Source organism: Trichechus manatus, unplaced genomic scaffold, assembly GCF_000243295.1.
Source record: "Trichechus manatus latirostris isolate Lorelei unplaced genomic scaffold, TriManLat1.0 scaffold00015, whole genome shotgun sequence".
In the NCBI taxonomy this organism is placed as follows: domain Eukaryota; kingdom Metazoa; phylum Chordata; class Mammalia; order Sirenia; family Trichechidae; genus Trichechus; species Trichechus manatus.
In genome coordinates this window covers 25084404-25101058 of record NW_004443951.1, presented here as the reverse complement: position 1 = coordinate 25101058, position 16655 = coordinate 25084404, and the positions used below count along the sequence as shown (strand labels likewise).

The 16655-nt window shown below is 55.5% G+C and overlaps 1 protein-coding gene across 1 annotated transcript in view; it reads left to right on the top strand.

Annotated features, from left to right (window-relative positions):
* NHSL3 (NHS like 3) overlaps positions 1–15775 on the top strand; it is a 26871-nt gene extending 11096 nt beyond the window's left edge. The window contains exons 2-7 of the mRNA XM_023727028.1: positions 10648–10800; positions 10892–10947; positions 11249–11372; positions 12164–12280; positions 12364–14913; positions 15360–15775. Of these exons, the coding sequence (XP_023582796.1) occupies positions 10648–10800; positions 10892–10947; positions 11249–11372; positions 12164–12280; positions 12364–14913; positions 15360–15382 (3023 nt within the window). The 3' untranslated portion in view covers positions 15383–15775. The remainder of the gene's footprint in view (positions 1–10647; positions 10801–10891; positions 10948–11248; positions 11373–12163; positions 12281–12363; positions 14914–15359) is intronic.
* The last annotated feature ends 880 nt before the right edge of the window (positions 15776–16655 follow it).

The window sequence follows — 16655 nt, the reverse complement described above, 5'->3', positions numbered from 1 at the left end:
CCCCCCCGCCCCCGCGGTCGCAGCCGCATCTCCCCCTTTCAGTGCAGCCACCGAGCTGGAACGTAGCCCTTTCCAGCGTGCTGCGGGATCCCTCCGCGGGTCACATTCCAGCCTCGAATTGGGAAGGAACGGGGGAAGGCTTTCCGCCCTGGGGCCCGGGGACGGGACTCCTGGTTTTCCCCAGCGGGTGCGGCAGGTCAGGGTATCCCGGGGAGTTCCAAGGGGTGCTGGAGGAGGAGGGGCTCTGGAGGGTACCTAGTTCCCTCCCCTGGTGAATCCAGAGATGGGGGAGGGGGAGGGTGATGCATCTGCGTTGCCACTATCCATTATCCGCTCCCCTCAGGGTACCCTAGGGGTGCCTTCTGGTCTTGGGTAATGGGGGAAGCCCAGAGGAGATGGTGTGGGGGAGCCCTGCTGTGGTGGAGAATCCACCCTTGTCTTCCCAGGATGGCTCACATTCCTAGAGATTCAGAACCCAGTCTGATGATGTCATCACTCCACACAGGGGGTGATGGAAAGAGCCTGGTCCGGGAATTAGGGGCCAGGGCCCTCAGTGTAGCTCTGGCATGGACCATGGTGACCTTGAGCAGATCCAGTTCCCTTCTCTGGACCTCCTTGGAGGCTACCTGGGGCCTATCTGTGAAATGAGGAGGACTAGGCTTGGGTGACTTGGACCCTTACAGTTCTGAGTGGCCATTTCACGGATGAAGAGACCAAGGTCCAGAGAAAGGGGGCTTGTCCAAGGTCGTTTGCCTGTGATAGTTTGAGGACTAAGAATGATAATCAAAACAACAGGAAAAAGGTAAATTCAGTTCAAGAAGGGTCTCTGAGGATTCCTCATAAGGTGAGCGTTGACGAGTGACTCTCGGACCTTCAGGTACTCTCCCTGCCCCAGCCCCTGAAATACATGTTGTACCCTCCTGTGTCTCCTTCCAGAATCCACAGTTGGGTACTGGGGCTCTTCATCTGCCCTCTGATGGCTCCTCTGATCTGATGGTTTCCTGAGAACCAACTGTGGGCCCCAACTTGTGACCATTTGTGACTGGGGAGAGGATAAGAGAGCTGTGCTTACAGCCTCCTGTCTGCTGGCCCTTAAGGAGGTGGGAAGGGTCCTCTGTACTGGGCCTGGGGCTTCTAGCAACCTTTGTGCTCCTCTAGCCCCTCTTGCCAACTCAGAGGGCAACCAGGCTTCAAGGTGTTCTTAAAAAACCAGAAAGCAATGTCAAGGCAACACAGAAGTAAGTGTGGGGACTGGGGATCTTTTAGGCTCTATGTTAAAAGGCTTCTGAGTTGGGACCAGCTTTAGAAAGCTGGAGAGGTGGTCGTGATTTGTTTTTTGAAGTAACTGCAGGATTGGTGTTAGTGCTGAATTGTTGGTTGATTAAATGAAAGAACATAGCTGGGAATGTGTTTTAGCTGTGAAGTATGGTCATGAGCAAAGACTTGGAGGCTGGAGAGAAAAGTAGTGGAGATTCCTTTCTTATGCCTGGGAGGAAAAGAGGTTCCATCATGAATGCATACTTTAATCCCTTTGGTTATAATTTGGGCTGAGAGTTCTAAGCCCTCTCCAGGCTCAGTCTGTGCTGTCACAGGCCCAGTGTGGCCATTGGAGCTTGAGTATTACCCAGTTGATTAGTCTGAGAGGACGAGGGAGAGGGAGAGAATGTAAGTCAGGCAGGGCAGGCTTGAGTCTGCAGGCCATAGGGAGCCAGTGAAGGTGTTTGAGCAAGGGAGGGGCCTGTGAAAGCGGTATGTTAGGAAGATGGCTCCTGGGTGGGGGCAGGTGCAGGCAGGACATGGGATGGAGTGGTGAGAGTAGAGGCTCAGAGAGCAGTCCAGAGGCTGTTGCAGTAATCCAGGGGAGAGGTGATGAGGTGAAGGCTGGGGCCAGGGTGGGGTTGTGGGAGTGGAGAGGAGTGGCAGCTGAAGAGAGACTACAGAGGAGATGGCAGAATTGATAGGACCTCGGATTGATCTGATTTGGGGATAAGGATGAGAGAGGTCTGTGCTTGAGGCTTTTTGGCTTGGGGAGGGTAGCAGAGATAATAATGATAATAATAAGGTACTTTCCATTTATTAGCTGGGCCCTATGCTCAGCTCTTTACATCAGTTCATTCATTTGTCCTCCAACAGCCTGACAAACTAGAAGCTGTTATTCTCCCCCATTTTACAGATGAGGAAGCTGGAACTCAGAGAAGTGAAGTGACTTGTCACACTACAAAGGTGGCAGCCTTGAACTTCAAGCCCAAGCCCATCAGATTCCAAAGTTTGTGCCCTTTAACCAGTTTAGGGGTGGATGGGTTTCATCTTATGACTGAGGGGCCTGCAGTCCCTCTGGACAAAGAAAGCCTGAGTCCTTAGGGGATTTAGACTATGTTAGGGAGCACAAGTGGAGTAAACACTGTGGGGGAGGGACAGGAGTTGAGGACTAAGCTTTGAAGCTCCCTAGGGCTCAGAGAGGGAGCAGGTGGGAAGCAGGAGCGGGAAACTAGGGTTCAAAGAAGGGTTGGTTAGTTGGATCAAATGCCCTTGGAGGGTAGAGAAGGGTGAGGGTGGGTGAAGGGAGGCTACATCATTGCTGGGAAGACCCTGTAACTTGCTTGGATTATTTGGCCTTGGTTCTTGGGAATCTGACCCAACACTCCTCTCCCTAGGCCAGCTGGGCGCTTGGCCCTGGGCAGGTTGGGGGAATGGTAGAGTATGCACTGGGAGCCCAGGAGCACCGCTCACCACCACCCCCCGCCTCCTGTTCCCACACAACATGCTACCAGCTTTATACACCTCCTAGGTTTGTTGTTCCCATCTTGCAGATGGGGAGAATGAGGCTCAGGGAGGGGAAGGGTCTAAATTGTTGATGGACTTAGTCATCTCTTCCCCTGTCTCTGGACCTGGAAGGCTTGGGTTCTTTGGTAGGTCCCAGAGCTGAGAGAAGTCCCGTCATCCCCAGCTTCTCTTATGTCTCTGCCCCTTTCCTAGGTGGAGATTTGTGATCAGCTCCTTGTCCAGACTTGCTTTTAGGAGTCTTGGGCTTCCAGATAAGGAGCTGGCCCAGCCTTCTCTGGTCTGAGGGATCTGAGATAAGCTGAACCTTGGGGTCCCAGGCCCTAACCCAAAGTGGGGAACCACTGCCTTCTTCCAGGGGCAGAGTCATAGTGGTGAGGGCTCCCTAGAAACCATGTCTCCAACCCTCCCACCTCACAGATGAAGAAACTGAGGCCCAGAAAATGGCAGTGTAACTAGAACTCAAACCTAGGATTGACTTCCAGGATAGTACTCCCTCTGCTTCACCCACATAAGGATACTTGGTTTGGGCCAGGAGTTCCCTTTGCTCCCTGAAAGGGAGGTTAGGGCTGTCAGATATGTGTGTGTGTGTGTATGTTGGGGCTGGGGAGTCACTGAGAGATAGGGAGCTGATGTTAAGTGTCCCTTATCAGACCTTATCTTAATGGTCCTTAACTCCACTTGAGATTGGAAGAGAGCACCGGAAATGGGCGGGAGAGGAGGGTGCTGGTGGCTTGGGAAGAACACAGTTTTGCAGCCAGTCAGAACTGGGCTCACACCCTGACTCTGCCATTACCAGCTGTGTGACCTTGGGCAAGTCAGTCACTGCCCCTTAGGGAGCGCCTCTGTATGGTGAGGGGGTTTAGTGACACCGCCTATGTCTCAACCGGTGCTCAGTAAATCCTATTTTATTATTATGTTGCAAGTGGAAAAGCAGAAGGATCTGAGAGGACCCTTTATCTACCTCACACCCTGGGAATGGAGGCTCCCTGTGATTATAGCAGGTGGACTGTACCTTTGTGTTTACACTTGGTTGCATGGCTTCCTTTAACTTTCCTAGGCACTTTGGGCACTCTGGGTGGTGCAGATGGTTAATGCACTTGGCTGCTAACCAAAACACTGGAGGTCAGGTCCACCCAGAGGTGCCTTGGAAGAAAGGCCTGGCAGTCTACTCCCCCAAAATCAGCCACTGAAAACCATATGAGTATAGTTCTTCTTTGATACACATGGGGTCACCATGAGTTGGTACTGGCAGGCACTCTGTGAGGTGGGTATTCAGCCCACTACGGTGAGGAGACTGAGGCCCATAAACCCGTTGCTGTTGAGTTGATTCCGATTCATAGTGACCCTATAGGACAGAGTAGAACTGCCCAATAGGGTTTCCAAGACTGTAATCTTTACAGAAGCTGACTGCCATATCGTTCTCCCAAGGAGCAGCTGGTGGGTTTGAACCACCGACCTTTGGGTTAGCCACTGAGCACTTAACTGCTTCACTGCCAAGGCTCCTTGACTGAGGTCCAGAGAGACTGATTCATTTGTCCAAGGCCTGGAATCCAGACCTCCTGACTTCTAGCCCTCTCCTCTCCTGGCTTCATGGTGGCTGCCTCCCTGGCATCCATAAGATGGGAATAGTCATGCCTTGAAGGAACAAAGGAAAGGGTTTTGGAAAGTCAGAATTGCACCCTGGCCGAAAGGGATTATTATGTCATTGTCAGGAGCAAATTTCTGCCCCGGAAACTCATTAGAACATTTATTAATACTATTGTAGTAATTCCTCCCTTTGCCACTTCCTGTTCCCCTGGGGCACCCTGCGGGATGGGATCCTTCCCTACCTGGATGGGCACTCCCTGCCCTCCCCCCAGTATTTACCTTAGAACCGGCCTGTCTGCCTGTCTGCTCTGCCCCCGCTGGGGTGGGGCTCCACACAGAGGAAGAAAGGAAGGGGATTCCTGTTGTGTTGTGCAGCGCTTTTTGGTCAGGGACTGAGGCTGTGGCCCCGTTTCCTATTTACTTCCCCAGACTCAGGACCGAGAAGGCCATTTGGAGTGAGACCCAGGCTCAAATGTGGACATGCTACTTCCTGGCTGGGTGACCTTGAGCAAGTCACTTTCCCTTGAGCCTGTTTGTGCTCTTTGGTGAAAAGGGGATTTCACATGTACCTTTAGGTTTCCTGTTAGGAATACCTGTTAGGTGTTCTTCAGACAGTAGAAGAGAAAGTGTTCCAAGAACTGGAAAGCACCTCTCCTAAAAGCTTTTGTTATGCTCATCTCCTCTTGGTCCTGAGAATAAAATCTACAGACACTCTGATAAGTTCTCCAGCCCTGTCTGGACATTCAGTTGTCCACCTGTATGGTGAGGGGTTGAAACTAGGGGTCCCTGAACTCTGTGTCCTGGCTCCTTGGCTGGCCAGAGGCAGTCAAGACAGGAGCAGGGGGTGGGGGCGGGGTCGGCCCAGAGGGTTCCAGCTCCTGAGCGAGGCCACCTGGACAGCTGTGCCCTCCCCCATCATTCCTCTCCCCTGAGTCAGGCCTGCCTGGCTGTGGGCGCGCCGCTCCCGCCCCCCCCTTGGTCTGGAATGGGGCAGGTTGGGGCCTCACCTCGTGGAGAATGGTGCCCAGACTGCTTACGCATGTACACACACACGTGTGTGTGTGGGGGGGGGGCCTTGAGGGGTACGGGCTCCCTCCCCCGCTCCCTGTCCCCAGGCTCAGGAAAGCCCCACAGTGGTGGATACACACACCTGCTTTCATGCACACACTGCTTTCATGCACACACTGCCACCTGGCAGGGCCCTGTGTGGGTCTTTGCAGTCGTGCTCATGGGTGAGGAGGGCATGGACTAGGGTGTCCTGAGTGCTTTGTGGGCATGCTTCTGAGAGTGCACACCGGTAGAGGTAGCCCTAGTGGGGCATTCTGTAGGTACATGCCCTGCGCCTGCCCCATTGGACTGTACCTGAGCTCAGGAACTTGCTTGGGTGCTTCCTGATGTGTCCTGCTGTTGTGGGGCATGGCCTGGAGCAGGGTGTCTTCTCAGATCTGGGAAGCCTCCTCCCTCAGGCAGGTGGGGGCTGAGGAGAGACTGAGGCTTCATGGTGAGCTTCCCTCATCGCCTCAGCCCTGGGCTGTACCCCTGAACTGTGCACACGGGCTCTAAGCGTGGCGTTGAGCAAGGTCCTGCCACTCTGGCTTCAGTTTCTTTTCTCTGAGATGCCCATCCCCACCCACCTGAGACTCCGAGGTTGCTGAGCCCCTCCCCAAGCAAGCCTCAGGCGTGTAGACCTGTGCATGAGGTGGCTCAGAGGGACATCCTCCTTCAGCTAGGCTGTGGGTAGTTGGGGGGAGGGGTGTTGCCAGGGCAACCAGATGTTATCAAGTACAAGAGCCTTGGATTGAGATGGTGAGTTTGCAGCTGTGGCCCTGACCACCAGCTGTGGGCCTGGGACCTTGATGAACTGACGTTCCCCACCGTGACTTAGCAGGAGCTCAGCCCTTAGTTTCCGTGGCTTATGGGGGAAGCTGAGGGTGACTGCCCTGCGTGGCTAAAGACTCCAACTTTGGAGCCTGCCAGTGCTTGGGAAGTCATCTAACTCTCTGAGCCTCACAGGTCTGTGGTCAATGACTAGGAGAGTACCTTCGACTCCTTGCCTTGAAGGGCGCTTGTAGAATCCATGAGGGCAGAGACTGTGTGCTTTGCCCTCCACCAGTACCTGGCACAGTGCCTGGCATGAATTAATCACCCTGGAAGTGTCAGTCTGCTGCTGTTTTCTGTTTGTGTGGGACTGATAAGGGGGGTGTGTCTGTCCTAAGAGGGGTAACGGGAGGATGTGGTCAAAGAACCTCCAATTTGAAGGGATGGTGGGGCCCTTGGCCCTTCTTCAGAAGAGAGATTAGGTTTGTACTTCGCACAGTGGACAATGCGTGACTTTTAGACTCAGGTCCGGAGTGTAAATGCTGCCCTACCGCTTACCAGCTTTATAATGTTTGGCCTCTCTGGCCTCCATTTCATCATCTGTAAAATGGGGATAAAACTGCCTAGTTCTTAAGATTGTTGTTTAGATGCCAGTGTGACTGTGGACGTACACTACCTAGCTCCACAAATCTTTGTTCTGAGCTGTGTGCATGAGCATGGAGTGGTCCCTAAGATGGGAAGGAGCTGCAGAGGGGTCTTGTCTTTCAGCATGGGGGCCACTGTAATCCTAGGGACTCAGGGAAGAGTGCTGTGAGGGAAGGGTAGTCTTAGTCAAGTTTGGAGTGCAGCACTTTATAGTTTACTGTCTCTTCTACAGTCTCAGCTACTCTGTTCAGAGTTGCCAGAGGGATCTTTTTAATGATGTCACTATTCAGCTTAAACCCTGAGTGACTGACCTCCTGGGGTTCTTTGAATAAAATCCAGACTCTTCCAAGGTCTGTGGGGCCCTGCCTGACCTGGCCCCTGCCCTCCTCTGGCCTCATCTCCTGTCATCCTCTGACTGGCTCGCAATACTCCAGTCATACTGGCCTCCTCTCTGTCCCTGGAAACCCACCACTCCTGCCTCCAGCCTGTGCACAGTTTCCCTCTGCCTGGAAGGCTCTGCCCCCAGCCCTTCTCATGGCTGCTCAGATCTCAGTTCAAATGTCCTTTCCTTAGAGGCTTTCCTTGACTGTCTATCTAAAGGTACCCCCTTCCTGTTCCAGCTCCGTGTTTTTTCAGTCTTCACTATCTGAAATTTTACTGTTAGTTTACTTCATTCGTGTATTCATCAAATAGTTATTAAGCTCATAGCGTGTACCAGGCACTGATTTAGGTGCTGGGGATGAGCTGGTGAACAAGACAAGGTTCTCCTTAGCTGTAACCCCTGATACTAGCTTAATAAATATTTGCTGATTGAGTGGTTACAACAATGTTATAAAGAAGAGTTATTGGCCTTCTTTTCCACCTGAGGTCATGATTTGTGTTTGCTGGAGCTGGATTTGACCCTGGATCTGACTTCTCTCCCAGTGCTTCCCCTTTCCCTGCCTTCTGCCCTCACTTTGAGTTGTTTTTTGATTTATTCTGTTCTCCCTGGCTGGTGATCCAGCACAGAGTCACCGAGTCACAGAATGGGGCCAATGGGAAAAACTCTGAACTAGGGGACTAGAAGTTCTGTGTTGAAGTCCTACCTCTGCTGTGTGATTTTGGAGAGTTCACTGTGCTTCTCTGGGCCTCTAATGTCACATTGCCAAAGTGGGAAGAAAGTCCTTCGGAAAGTGTGGGGCCGAACACACCAGCCACTGTGATTTTGTTCTGGGCATCTCCCTAGATTACTTACTGTGTCCTGGGCCAGACCCTATCCCTCCAGGGACCTCAGCTTTATGGCCTTGCCATCCCCACAGGCAGCCCTGGGCTCCTGTCTGGCTGCTCCATGCTTTGAGCTTCTTCCCCAGGGGAATACTCACCAGCCAGGAGGGCCTGGTGGGGGCACCATGCCAAGCCTAGTCTGGTGGCCCCTCCACCCACCATCTGTCAGCTGGGACCCCTGCCCTAGCTCTGGCTCCTGAATATTTAGACAAGGACTTGGGGACAGGGTTAGTGGTCCGCCACTGGATTTGAGAATCTTTTTACCTGGTGGTCTTATTCTCTCTCCAGAGCAGGGCACGCACAGACTCCCGGCCTCAGTTTCTGTCTCAGAGTCTGGGGCGGTTCATGTCCCTCCCCTCCCCTTGAGGGGCGGGGTCGGTGGGTAGGCGGGATCAGTGGCAAAGGTAGGAGGAGGACCTGGAGAGCAGCCCCTCCCCCTCCTCTGTCTGGAGCCGGCGCTCTGCGGCCGGGCGAGCCGGCTTGCAGCCTCTTAGTGCTGGGTTGTGGTGAAGGCGCCGCCCGGCGTTCCAGAGGTTAGACAGGGAACAGTCCCAGGTGGCGCCCGCAGTCATGGTGGTGTTCCTGGGCCGCCACCTCCCGGCGCTTCTTGGGCTTTTTAAGAAGGGTGAGTGGGTGTGGCGAGGCGGGGGTCCCTGATACCCTTATTTACCAGACTCTTATGTAGAATAGGGGATCAAGGCCAGGAAAGGGTAATAGGGTGGGGGATAGGGTTAATAATGAGGCCGCTGGCCGCTTTGCCTTTGTCCAGCTGCTTTGTTGCTGCCTTTGTCTGGGCCCTGCGTGTGCTTGGGAGGATGGGCCCTGCGTGTGCTTGGGAGGATGGGCCCAGGTATCACTGACCTTGAAGCCTGCAGCCTTGGTCGAGACAGCGTTCCCCCAGTGGTACCCACACTTGACTGGGTACAGCCCAATACCCCAGGCCAGAGAGGTAGGCGGCCCCCTTCCCTGGCCATCCCAGTTTGTGGGGCAGGATGGGATGTGGGGAGTGGGGAGGAAAGTTGAGGAGCTTCATCAGTGAAATCATGTGTTTAGAGGCATGAGGGTAGAGAAGTTTTGGAGAACGGGGCCTCTGCCCACTTCTTTCTCCTAGAAACTGGGCCTTCAGGCCTGGACTAAGATGTCGGGGCCAGAGCTTGTTGGGTTTTGGGAGGCAGAGGGGGTCCCCAGTCAGCATGATAGGGGAGTCACCTCTGGAGACCCTGCGTTCAGACCTGGTTCTCCCTGACTCCAGTTTGCCCGGTGACATTAAGCAAGGCTTTTTCCCTTTCTGAGCCTGTCCCCACTTGTAAAATCAGGGGGTTTGGCGAGAACATCCACTGGGGGACCCCTTTTCTTTGACTTTGTAGGATTATTGCAGTTTCTCTGGGGCAGGAGCTCTGGCTTTTGACGAATGGGCTGAGGAAGGAGGTAAGGGCAGGTGTCCTACTGAAGACCCTGTTCCTGGGGCGTGGCCCTTTAAAGGGTTTGTTTTGTTTCTGCCCCTCTACAAGGTGCTGCCAAGGTCACATGACCATCCCTGAGCTTTTGCTTATGTTGTGGGTTCCATTTAAAGGGGGGCTGGGGTTGCTAACTGCTGACACAGCGCCCCCCTCCAGGATTAGATGACCAGTCCCCCCATGGGCGGGACCTGTAACTGGATCCTTTGTAATGGATCCCTGACTCCTCTGCACCAGGGGCCAAGGCTGGGGCCTTCAGTAGAGGGGGATACCTAGCACTGCTCCCCCAAGAGAGGCTGGAGCTGCCTTGGCTGAGGTGGGGGGACCAGGTCCTTCTTCCCCCTTCCCCTATCTATCCTTCCACTAACGGGCAGCCACATGGGTGAGTAGAGGACCCAAGAGGCCATATCCCTGGTCTGTCCCTCCCCCTAGGATTTTCTGGGAATCTGGTTATAATCCCTGCTAGCCTCTGCCCCTTCCATGGTGTCCTCTTCCTAGACTGGGTCAAAGGGTTGTGCAGAAAAGATGGTTTGTTTCCTGTAAAGTGGGGCTTAGGGTCTAGAAACAGGAGAAATGTTATTTGATATGAGCAGCAGTATGTTTGTTAGGAGGGTCTTGCATGGAGCCCTGAGTGAGGTGTGGGTACACAGTTGTGTATATACTTGGGTACTGTTTGTGTATGTACAGAATGGGGACTGTGGGGGTTGTGTATATACGCAGGGGCTGGGTGTGTCCTATGTGGGGCCCTCGTGTGGTCTGAGTACACAGATGTGTTTATACTGGGGTACTGTTTGGATGTAGACTGAAGCCTGTGGGTGTTGTGCTTGTATGATGGGTCTTGTGTGCTCATATGTGGTGCCTTTTATGGGGCCTCTTGGGTGATGTGGGTACTCAGATACATGCACACTTGGGCATAGTTTGTATATGTACATGGGGGCTGTATGTACTGAGTATATGTCCCAGAACTGTGGGTTGTGTGTACAGGTTGGGGGCTATATGTTCAGGGTCCGTGTGTAGTCTGGGGTTTATGGGTGCCCTTGTTGAGGAGCCTGTGCCTTTGGGCCTCACTTCCCTTCTTCCTCTATCCCACTAGGCTCTGCCACGGCTGAGAGTGACAAACGTCTAAGTGCAGGGCCTGTCGTGAATGAGCAGCAGGACAATGTCTTCTTCCCCAGTGGGCGACCGCCTCACTTGGAGGAGCTGCACACGCAGGCCCAGGAGGGGCTCCGTTCCCTACAGCACCAAGGTAATCCCCCACCCCCCGCCTCCACCAGTGCTACCCTCTCCGCTCTCTGGGGCAGGGGCTTAGCCCAGTGCACTCTTCTGGTGTCTTCCAGAAAAACAGAAGCTGAACAAGGGCAGCTGGGACCATGGAGACACCCAGAGCATCCAGGTGAGCACCGCCCCCCAGCTCAGTCCTGACTCTGCTCTTCCCTCCCTGATTGGCCTCTGGCAAGTATGCCTTGGACCCCTCTGGGTCTAGTTTCCTTCCTGTATCCTGAAGGGGCTAGGCTAGATGACCCATACAGGCTAGTCCAGACGGAGCTGCTCCAGCTGATGCTCCTCAGTAGTAGGTGGTGCTGGGGGATGGGGGAAAGGACCTGTGAAGTAAAAGTCAATGGTCAGCCTCACCCAGGCCTCTGGGATGGCCCTGGGTTTGAGGCCAAGGCCTGACCCTCTTCTTTCCCCAAAAGTCCTCCCGGACGGCACCAGATGAAGACAGTGTCTCCTTCTGCAGCCAGACCACATCCTACACGTCTGAGAGCTCCACAGCAGAGGATGCACTCTCCATCCGCTCAGAGATGATCCAGCGCAAAGGTGTCTGCTCGCCTGCCTACCGGGATTCTCGAGCAGGGGAGGAGTGGGGGGCCCCCGCACCTGCAGTTTCCCAAGGCTCTGTGAGTCAATGAATTCAGGAAACACAGTACTCTGTGTCCTCTTGGAGATTCATGATGCATATTGACTGCAAAGCAGGATAGTCAAGAATGTGTGCTCTGAAGTTGGGACACCTGAGTTCGAGGCCTGGTGTTGCTACTACCAGCTGTGTGACCTTGGGCAAATCATTAATCTCTCTGAGCTTTAGTTTGATGTTCTATAAAAATGGGGTTAATAAGAGCAGTACTTACCTCATTGGAATGAACGCCAAGTGCTTAGCATGCTGAATAACAACGTAGTAAAAACCAAACGCATTGCCATTGAGTCAGTTCTGACTCATAGCAACCCTAAAGAACAGAGCAGAACTGCCCCATACAGTTTCCAAGGCGGTAAATCTTTACGGAAGCAGACTGCCACATCTTTCTCTGGCAGAGCAGTTGGTGGATTTGAACCACTAACCTTTCGGTTAGCAGCCAAGTGCTTAACCACTGCGCCACCAGGGCTCCAAACACCATAGTAAGCGCTCACTAAATGGAAATAATCATTATTGACCTGGTAAAGGCTTCCAGAAAAGAAGCCTCTAGCTTTGTTTAACCTAGCTTTGCCCATGCCTACTTGACTCTGGGAAATCTTGTTTTTGCAGAGCTCTTATTAATATTCTACAAAAGTAGCGGTCTGCAGAACGTGCCCTGCGACCTCCTCTAACGGCTTTTCTCCCCTGGTCTGGTCTCCAGGCTCCACCTTCCGACCCCATGACTCATTTCCCAAATCATCCGGAAAGTCAGGGCGGCGGCAGCGAGAGCGGCGAAGCACAGTGCTGGGATTGCCGCAGCATGTGCAGAAGGAACTTGGTGAGCCTGGTTGGGGGCAGTGGTGGGTGGGAACCCGACCAGCCCGGCTCTGCTGACTCCTGCCTCCATCCTGTCTGTCCTAGGCCTGCGGAATAAGCATGAGGCACCAGGTACTCCTCGGCCTTCTGGTCCCCGGGATGCTGTACGCATTCCCACAGTGGATGGCCACCCAGCAGGCCTGGCCTCAGGGACAGGGGTCCGGGTGTCTCTGCAGGCACTGGAGGTGGAGGCAGAAGCCAGTGCCGAGGCTGAGGCCATGCTGCAGCACCACATCGACCGCATCTACCGGGATGATACCCTTATTGGCCGGTCCACAGGGGCCCGGCCCCCACCACTGACCCGGCCCATGTCCCTGGCAGTGCCCGGGCTGACGGGAGGGGTGGGGCCTCCAGAATCCCTAAGCCCAGCCATGTCCATCTCGCCCCAGGCCACCTACCTATCAAAGCTGATCCCACATGCAGTGCTGCCACCCACAGTGGATGTGGTGGCCCTGGGCCGCTGCAGCCTGCGCACACTGAGCCGCTGCAGCCTGCTCTCGGCCAGCCCGGCCTCCATCCGCTCGCTGGGCTGTTTCTTCTCAGCCTCAAGTCCAAGGCCCCGCAGCCGCCACCCTTCCTCCTCCAGCGACACCTGGAGCCACTCTCAATCGTCTGAGACCATTGTGTCTGACGGCTCCACCCTGTCCTCTAAGGGTGGCTCTGAGGGCCGGCCAGAGGGCTCTGTGGCTGGCGCTAGTGTGGCAGCCCCTCCCCAGGGGGGCAGTGGGAGGGGCTCTCCCAGTGGGGGCAGCACTGCTGAGGCCTCAGACACAGGCAGCATTCGGAGCAGTGGGCAGTTGTCTGGCCGGAGCGTGTCCTTGCGTAAGCTGAAGCGGCCCCCACCGCCCCCCCGCCGGACCTACTCGCTCCATCAGCGGGGCTCAGTGGCCCCTGATGGGCCCTTGGGGTTGCCGCCCAAGGCTGAGCGGAAGCAGCAGCCACAGCTGCCTCGGCCTCCCACCACTGGTGGGTCAGAAGGGGTGAGGGCAGCACCCTGTCCATCCAATTCAGCATGCAGCTGGGTGCCTGGCTTATCTCCAGCTGGCTCCCGGCGTCCCCCACGCTCCCCAGAACGGACACTCTCACCCTCTAGTGGATATTCGAGCCAAAGTGGTACCCCTACCCTTCCTCCCAAGGGTCTGACAGGTGCCCCGGCATCCCCCGGCAAGGCCCAGCCCCCTAAGCCAGAGCGGGTCACTTCCCTGCGATCTCCTGGGGTCTCCGTCTCCTCCTCCCTCACTTCTCTGTGTTCCTCCTCCTCCGACCCAGCCCCCTCAGACCGATCTGGTTCACACATGTCGACCACCCTGGGTGACAGGTTCATCATACCTCCTCACCCCAAGGTGCCTGCCCCCTTCTCCCCACCCCCCTTTAAGCCCAAGACCCCCAACCAGGCTGCCCCTGCTCTGGCTCCTGGGCCTGTCTCTACCACTGATGCCAGTCCTGAGTCCCCTCCCATTCCCCAGACATCTCCGACCCCACCACAGGAGTCTCCTGTGGTCTCCAAAGACCAGTCACCCCCACCATCCCCACCCCCATCTTACCATCCACCCCCACCTCCCACTAAGAAGCCAGAGGTGGTTGAGGAGGCCCCGTCTGCCCCAGAGACTGCTGAGGAGCCCCTCCAAGATCCCAGCTGGCCCCCACCCCCACCACCCGCGCCTGTGGAGCAGGACCTGTCCATGGCTGACTTCCCCCCACCTGAGGAGGCTTTTTTCTCTCTGACGGGTTCTGAGCCTGCAGGCCCTTCAGAACTCCCGGAGCCTGCCAGTCCCTTGGCCACCTTGCCCCCCGCAGCCACTGTCTCTTCCCACAGCCAGCCTCATGGTGCCCCAGAGCCTCCAGCTCCCCCAGCCCCACCTTCTGCTAGTTCTGCCCCAGGGCCTCTGGCCAAGTTTCCTCAGAAGGAACCAGTGGGCTGCAGCAAGAGCAGTGGGGCCTCCAGGGAGGACTCCGGTGCACCCCTGGTCACGCCCTCGCTCCTGCAGATGGTGCGGCTGCGCTCTGTGGGCACGCCCACAGGGGTTTCAACCCCAGCGTTGGGGCCACCGGCCCCCCAGAAACCACTACGAAGGGCCCTGTCTGGGCGGGCCAGCCCAGCCCCTGCTCCCTCAGGGCTCCATGCTGCCATCCAGCTCAAGGCCTCCAGTCTGGCTACCAGTGAGGGCCTCGTAGGTGCCCAGCCCAATGGACCACCTGAAGCTGAGCCACAGCCTCCCCAGTCCCCTGCCTCTACAGCCAGCTTCATCTTCTCCAAGGGCACTAAGAAGCTGCAGCTAGAGAGGCCTGTGTCACCTGAGTCCCAGGCTGACCTCCAGCGGAATCTGGTGGCCGAACTTCGGAGCATCTCTGAGCAACGGCCGTCCCAGGCCCCAAAGAAGCCACCTAAGGCTCCCCCACCTGTGGCCCGCAAGCCCTATGTGGGAGTTCCCCCACCTGCCTCTCCTAGCTTTCCTCGGGCTGAGCCCCTTACTGCTCCTCCCACCAATGGGCTCCTTCATGCTGAGAACAGGACTAAAGGGGAACTGGCGGAGAATGGAGGCGTTGTGCAGCTGGTGGGCCCAGAGGAACAGAGGCAGGGCCTGCCGGGCTCAGGTACAGTGGGCAGTGGTGGAGTGTGGGTCCCCTCACTGTGGATGGGAAATAGGTATCTGAAGGCCCACCGTTTAGGGATTTGCTTGGATCTTGAAGACTTTTTTCTGGCTTTAGGATGCCTGGGAAGGGTGAACTGTCACTCTTGACAAGCGACAGTGAAGGAGCATGATACGTGGGCGCTTTCGAGTCAGACCTACTCAGTTTGAATTCCAACGTTGCCACTTCATTGGCCTGTCCTAGCCTCATGTTCCTCATTGTGAAGTGTGGGGCCATGATATCTACATCATAGTGCTTTAGAGTAAAGTGTCAAGTGTCCAGGCCAATGCTGCTGGCATGGTCGTCATGCTCAGTTAAACTGAGGGGGTAGGAAAAGGCTGGGTGAGGATGTGCCTTGAGCCAGAGCCAAGTTGGGATGCCCCCTCAGTGTGCCTTATTTTTCCTCACAGACCCACAGAAAGAGCTGGTCTGACACGTCACTGGCACTGCTGACCCAGCCCAGGAACACAATCTCTCAGGGACCTGAGCAGCTCCAAGGACGAGAGGACTTGGCAGACACAACCTAATAGAGAGGAAGCCTGCAGCCTTAACCTCCACGACCTTCGATATTTATGCAAGCCTGGTATTGATCCCTGCCCTCCAAGTCACCCAGTTCTCATGCCTTTTCCCAAATGGATTCACCTCTGCAGTTGCCACTTCAGTCTTGGCCTTATCCTCATCTGGAAGGAGGTAGCTGGTAGGAGTAGGTGGCTGCGCCCCCTGCTAGTCCTGAGGCCACAGAATTGGGATCAGAATACCTCGCTTGAGTTTTTCTTTCCCCCCCATTTTTCCATGTCTGAATGAGCTCAGAGCCACGCACATACTGTAGTCCAGAATCAAAGCACTTTTGAAAAGTGCCTGCGTGTCCATCCTCCAGACCCCATGAAGCCACATTCCAGGGGGCCTGTTTACATGGCAGCAGCATCCATCCTCTGGCCAGCCCATAGCTGTGACCAATCTGTCCCCTCCCCCTCATCCAGTTTGCTCCTTTCCTTAGTTCTTGGAGGTGGACTAGTCACTGTACTCCCCCAGGCTCCCCCAGGCTGGGGGCAGGGGCGGGGGTGGGCTGTGGAATTCCAAAGCACAAAAGGTACAGGGGAGGTTAACCTTCCTGTGCCTCAACTCATCACCAACCACCCTCCTGACTTCCAGTTCTGCCAGGTGCTCCATGCAGGGGACAAGGGGCCTGCCAGGGTCCAAGTGGATGGGGGGAGGAAAGACCAGAGGGGAAGTACACACAGGCTCTGTCTTCAGAGAACAGAGTAGGGCGTCATCTCAGTGGGTGCTTGGCAATGCCAAGCATCTGCTCCTTGTTCCACCTGATCAGGTTGGGGGTGGGTGGGTGGGCACAATACTCAAGAGGCTGGAGCCCAAGGGCTGCAGTGGGGCTGTGCCCCTTTCAGCTCAGCAGGAAGTACTGAGGCAGCAGGTGGTGGGGAGGGTCTGGTGGGGGAGAGCTTATTTGGGTTGTGGGCCCAGACCTGGCGCTATGGACTTCATTCTCTGACGTTTCTCTTTACTCTTGGTTCATGTCCTTTCTGCAGCTGCTTGTCCTTTCTGCAGCTGCTTCTCAGCACAGCTGGTTCTACTGTGGGGTGCTGACTCTGAGTGACAAGGATGGGAAGCCAAAGGGGCATTTTATTCCAGACTCTTCCCTAATCAATGGAGAGGGCACCCAGTGCTCCTAGGGAGCGGCTGAGTGGTCA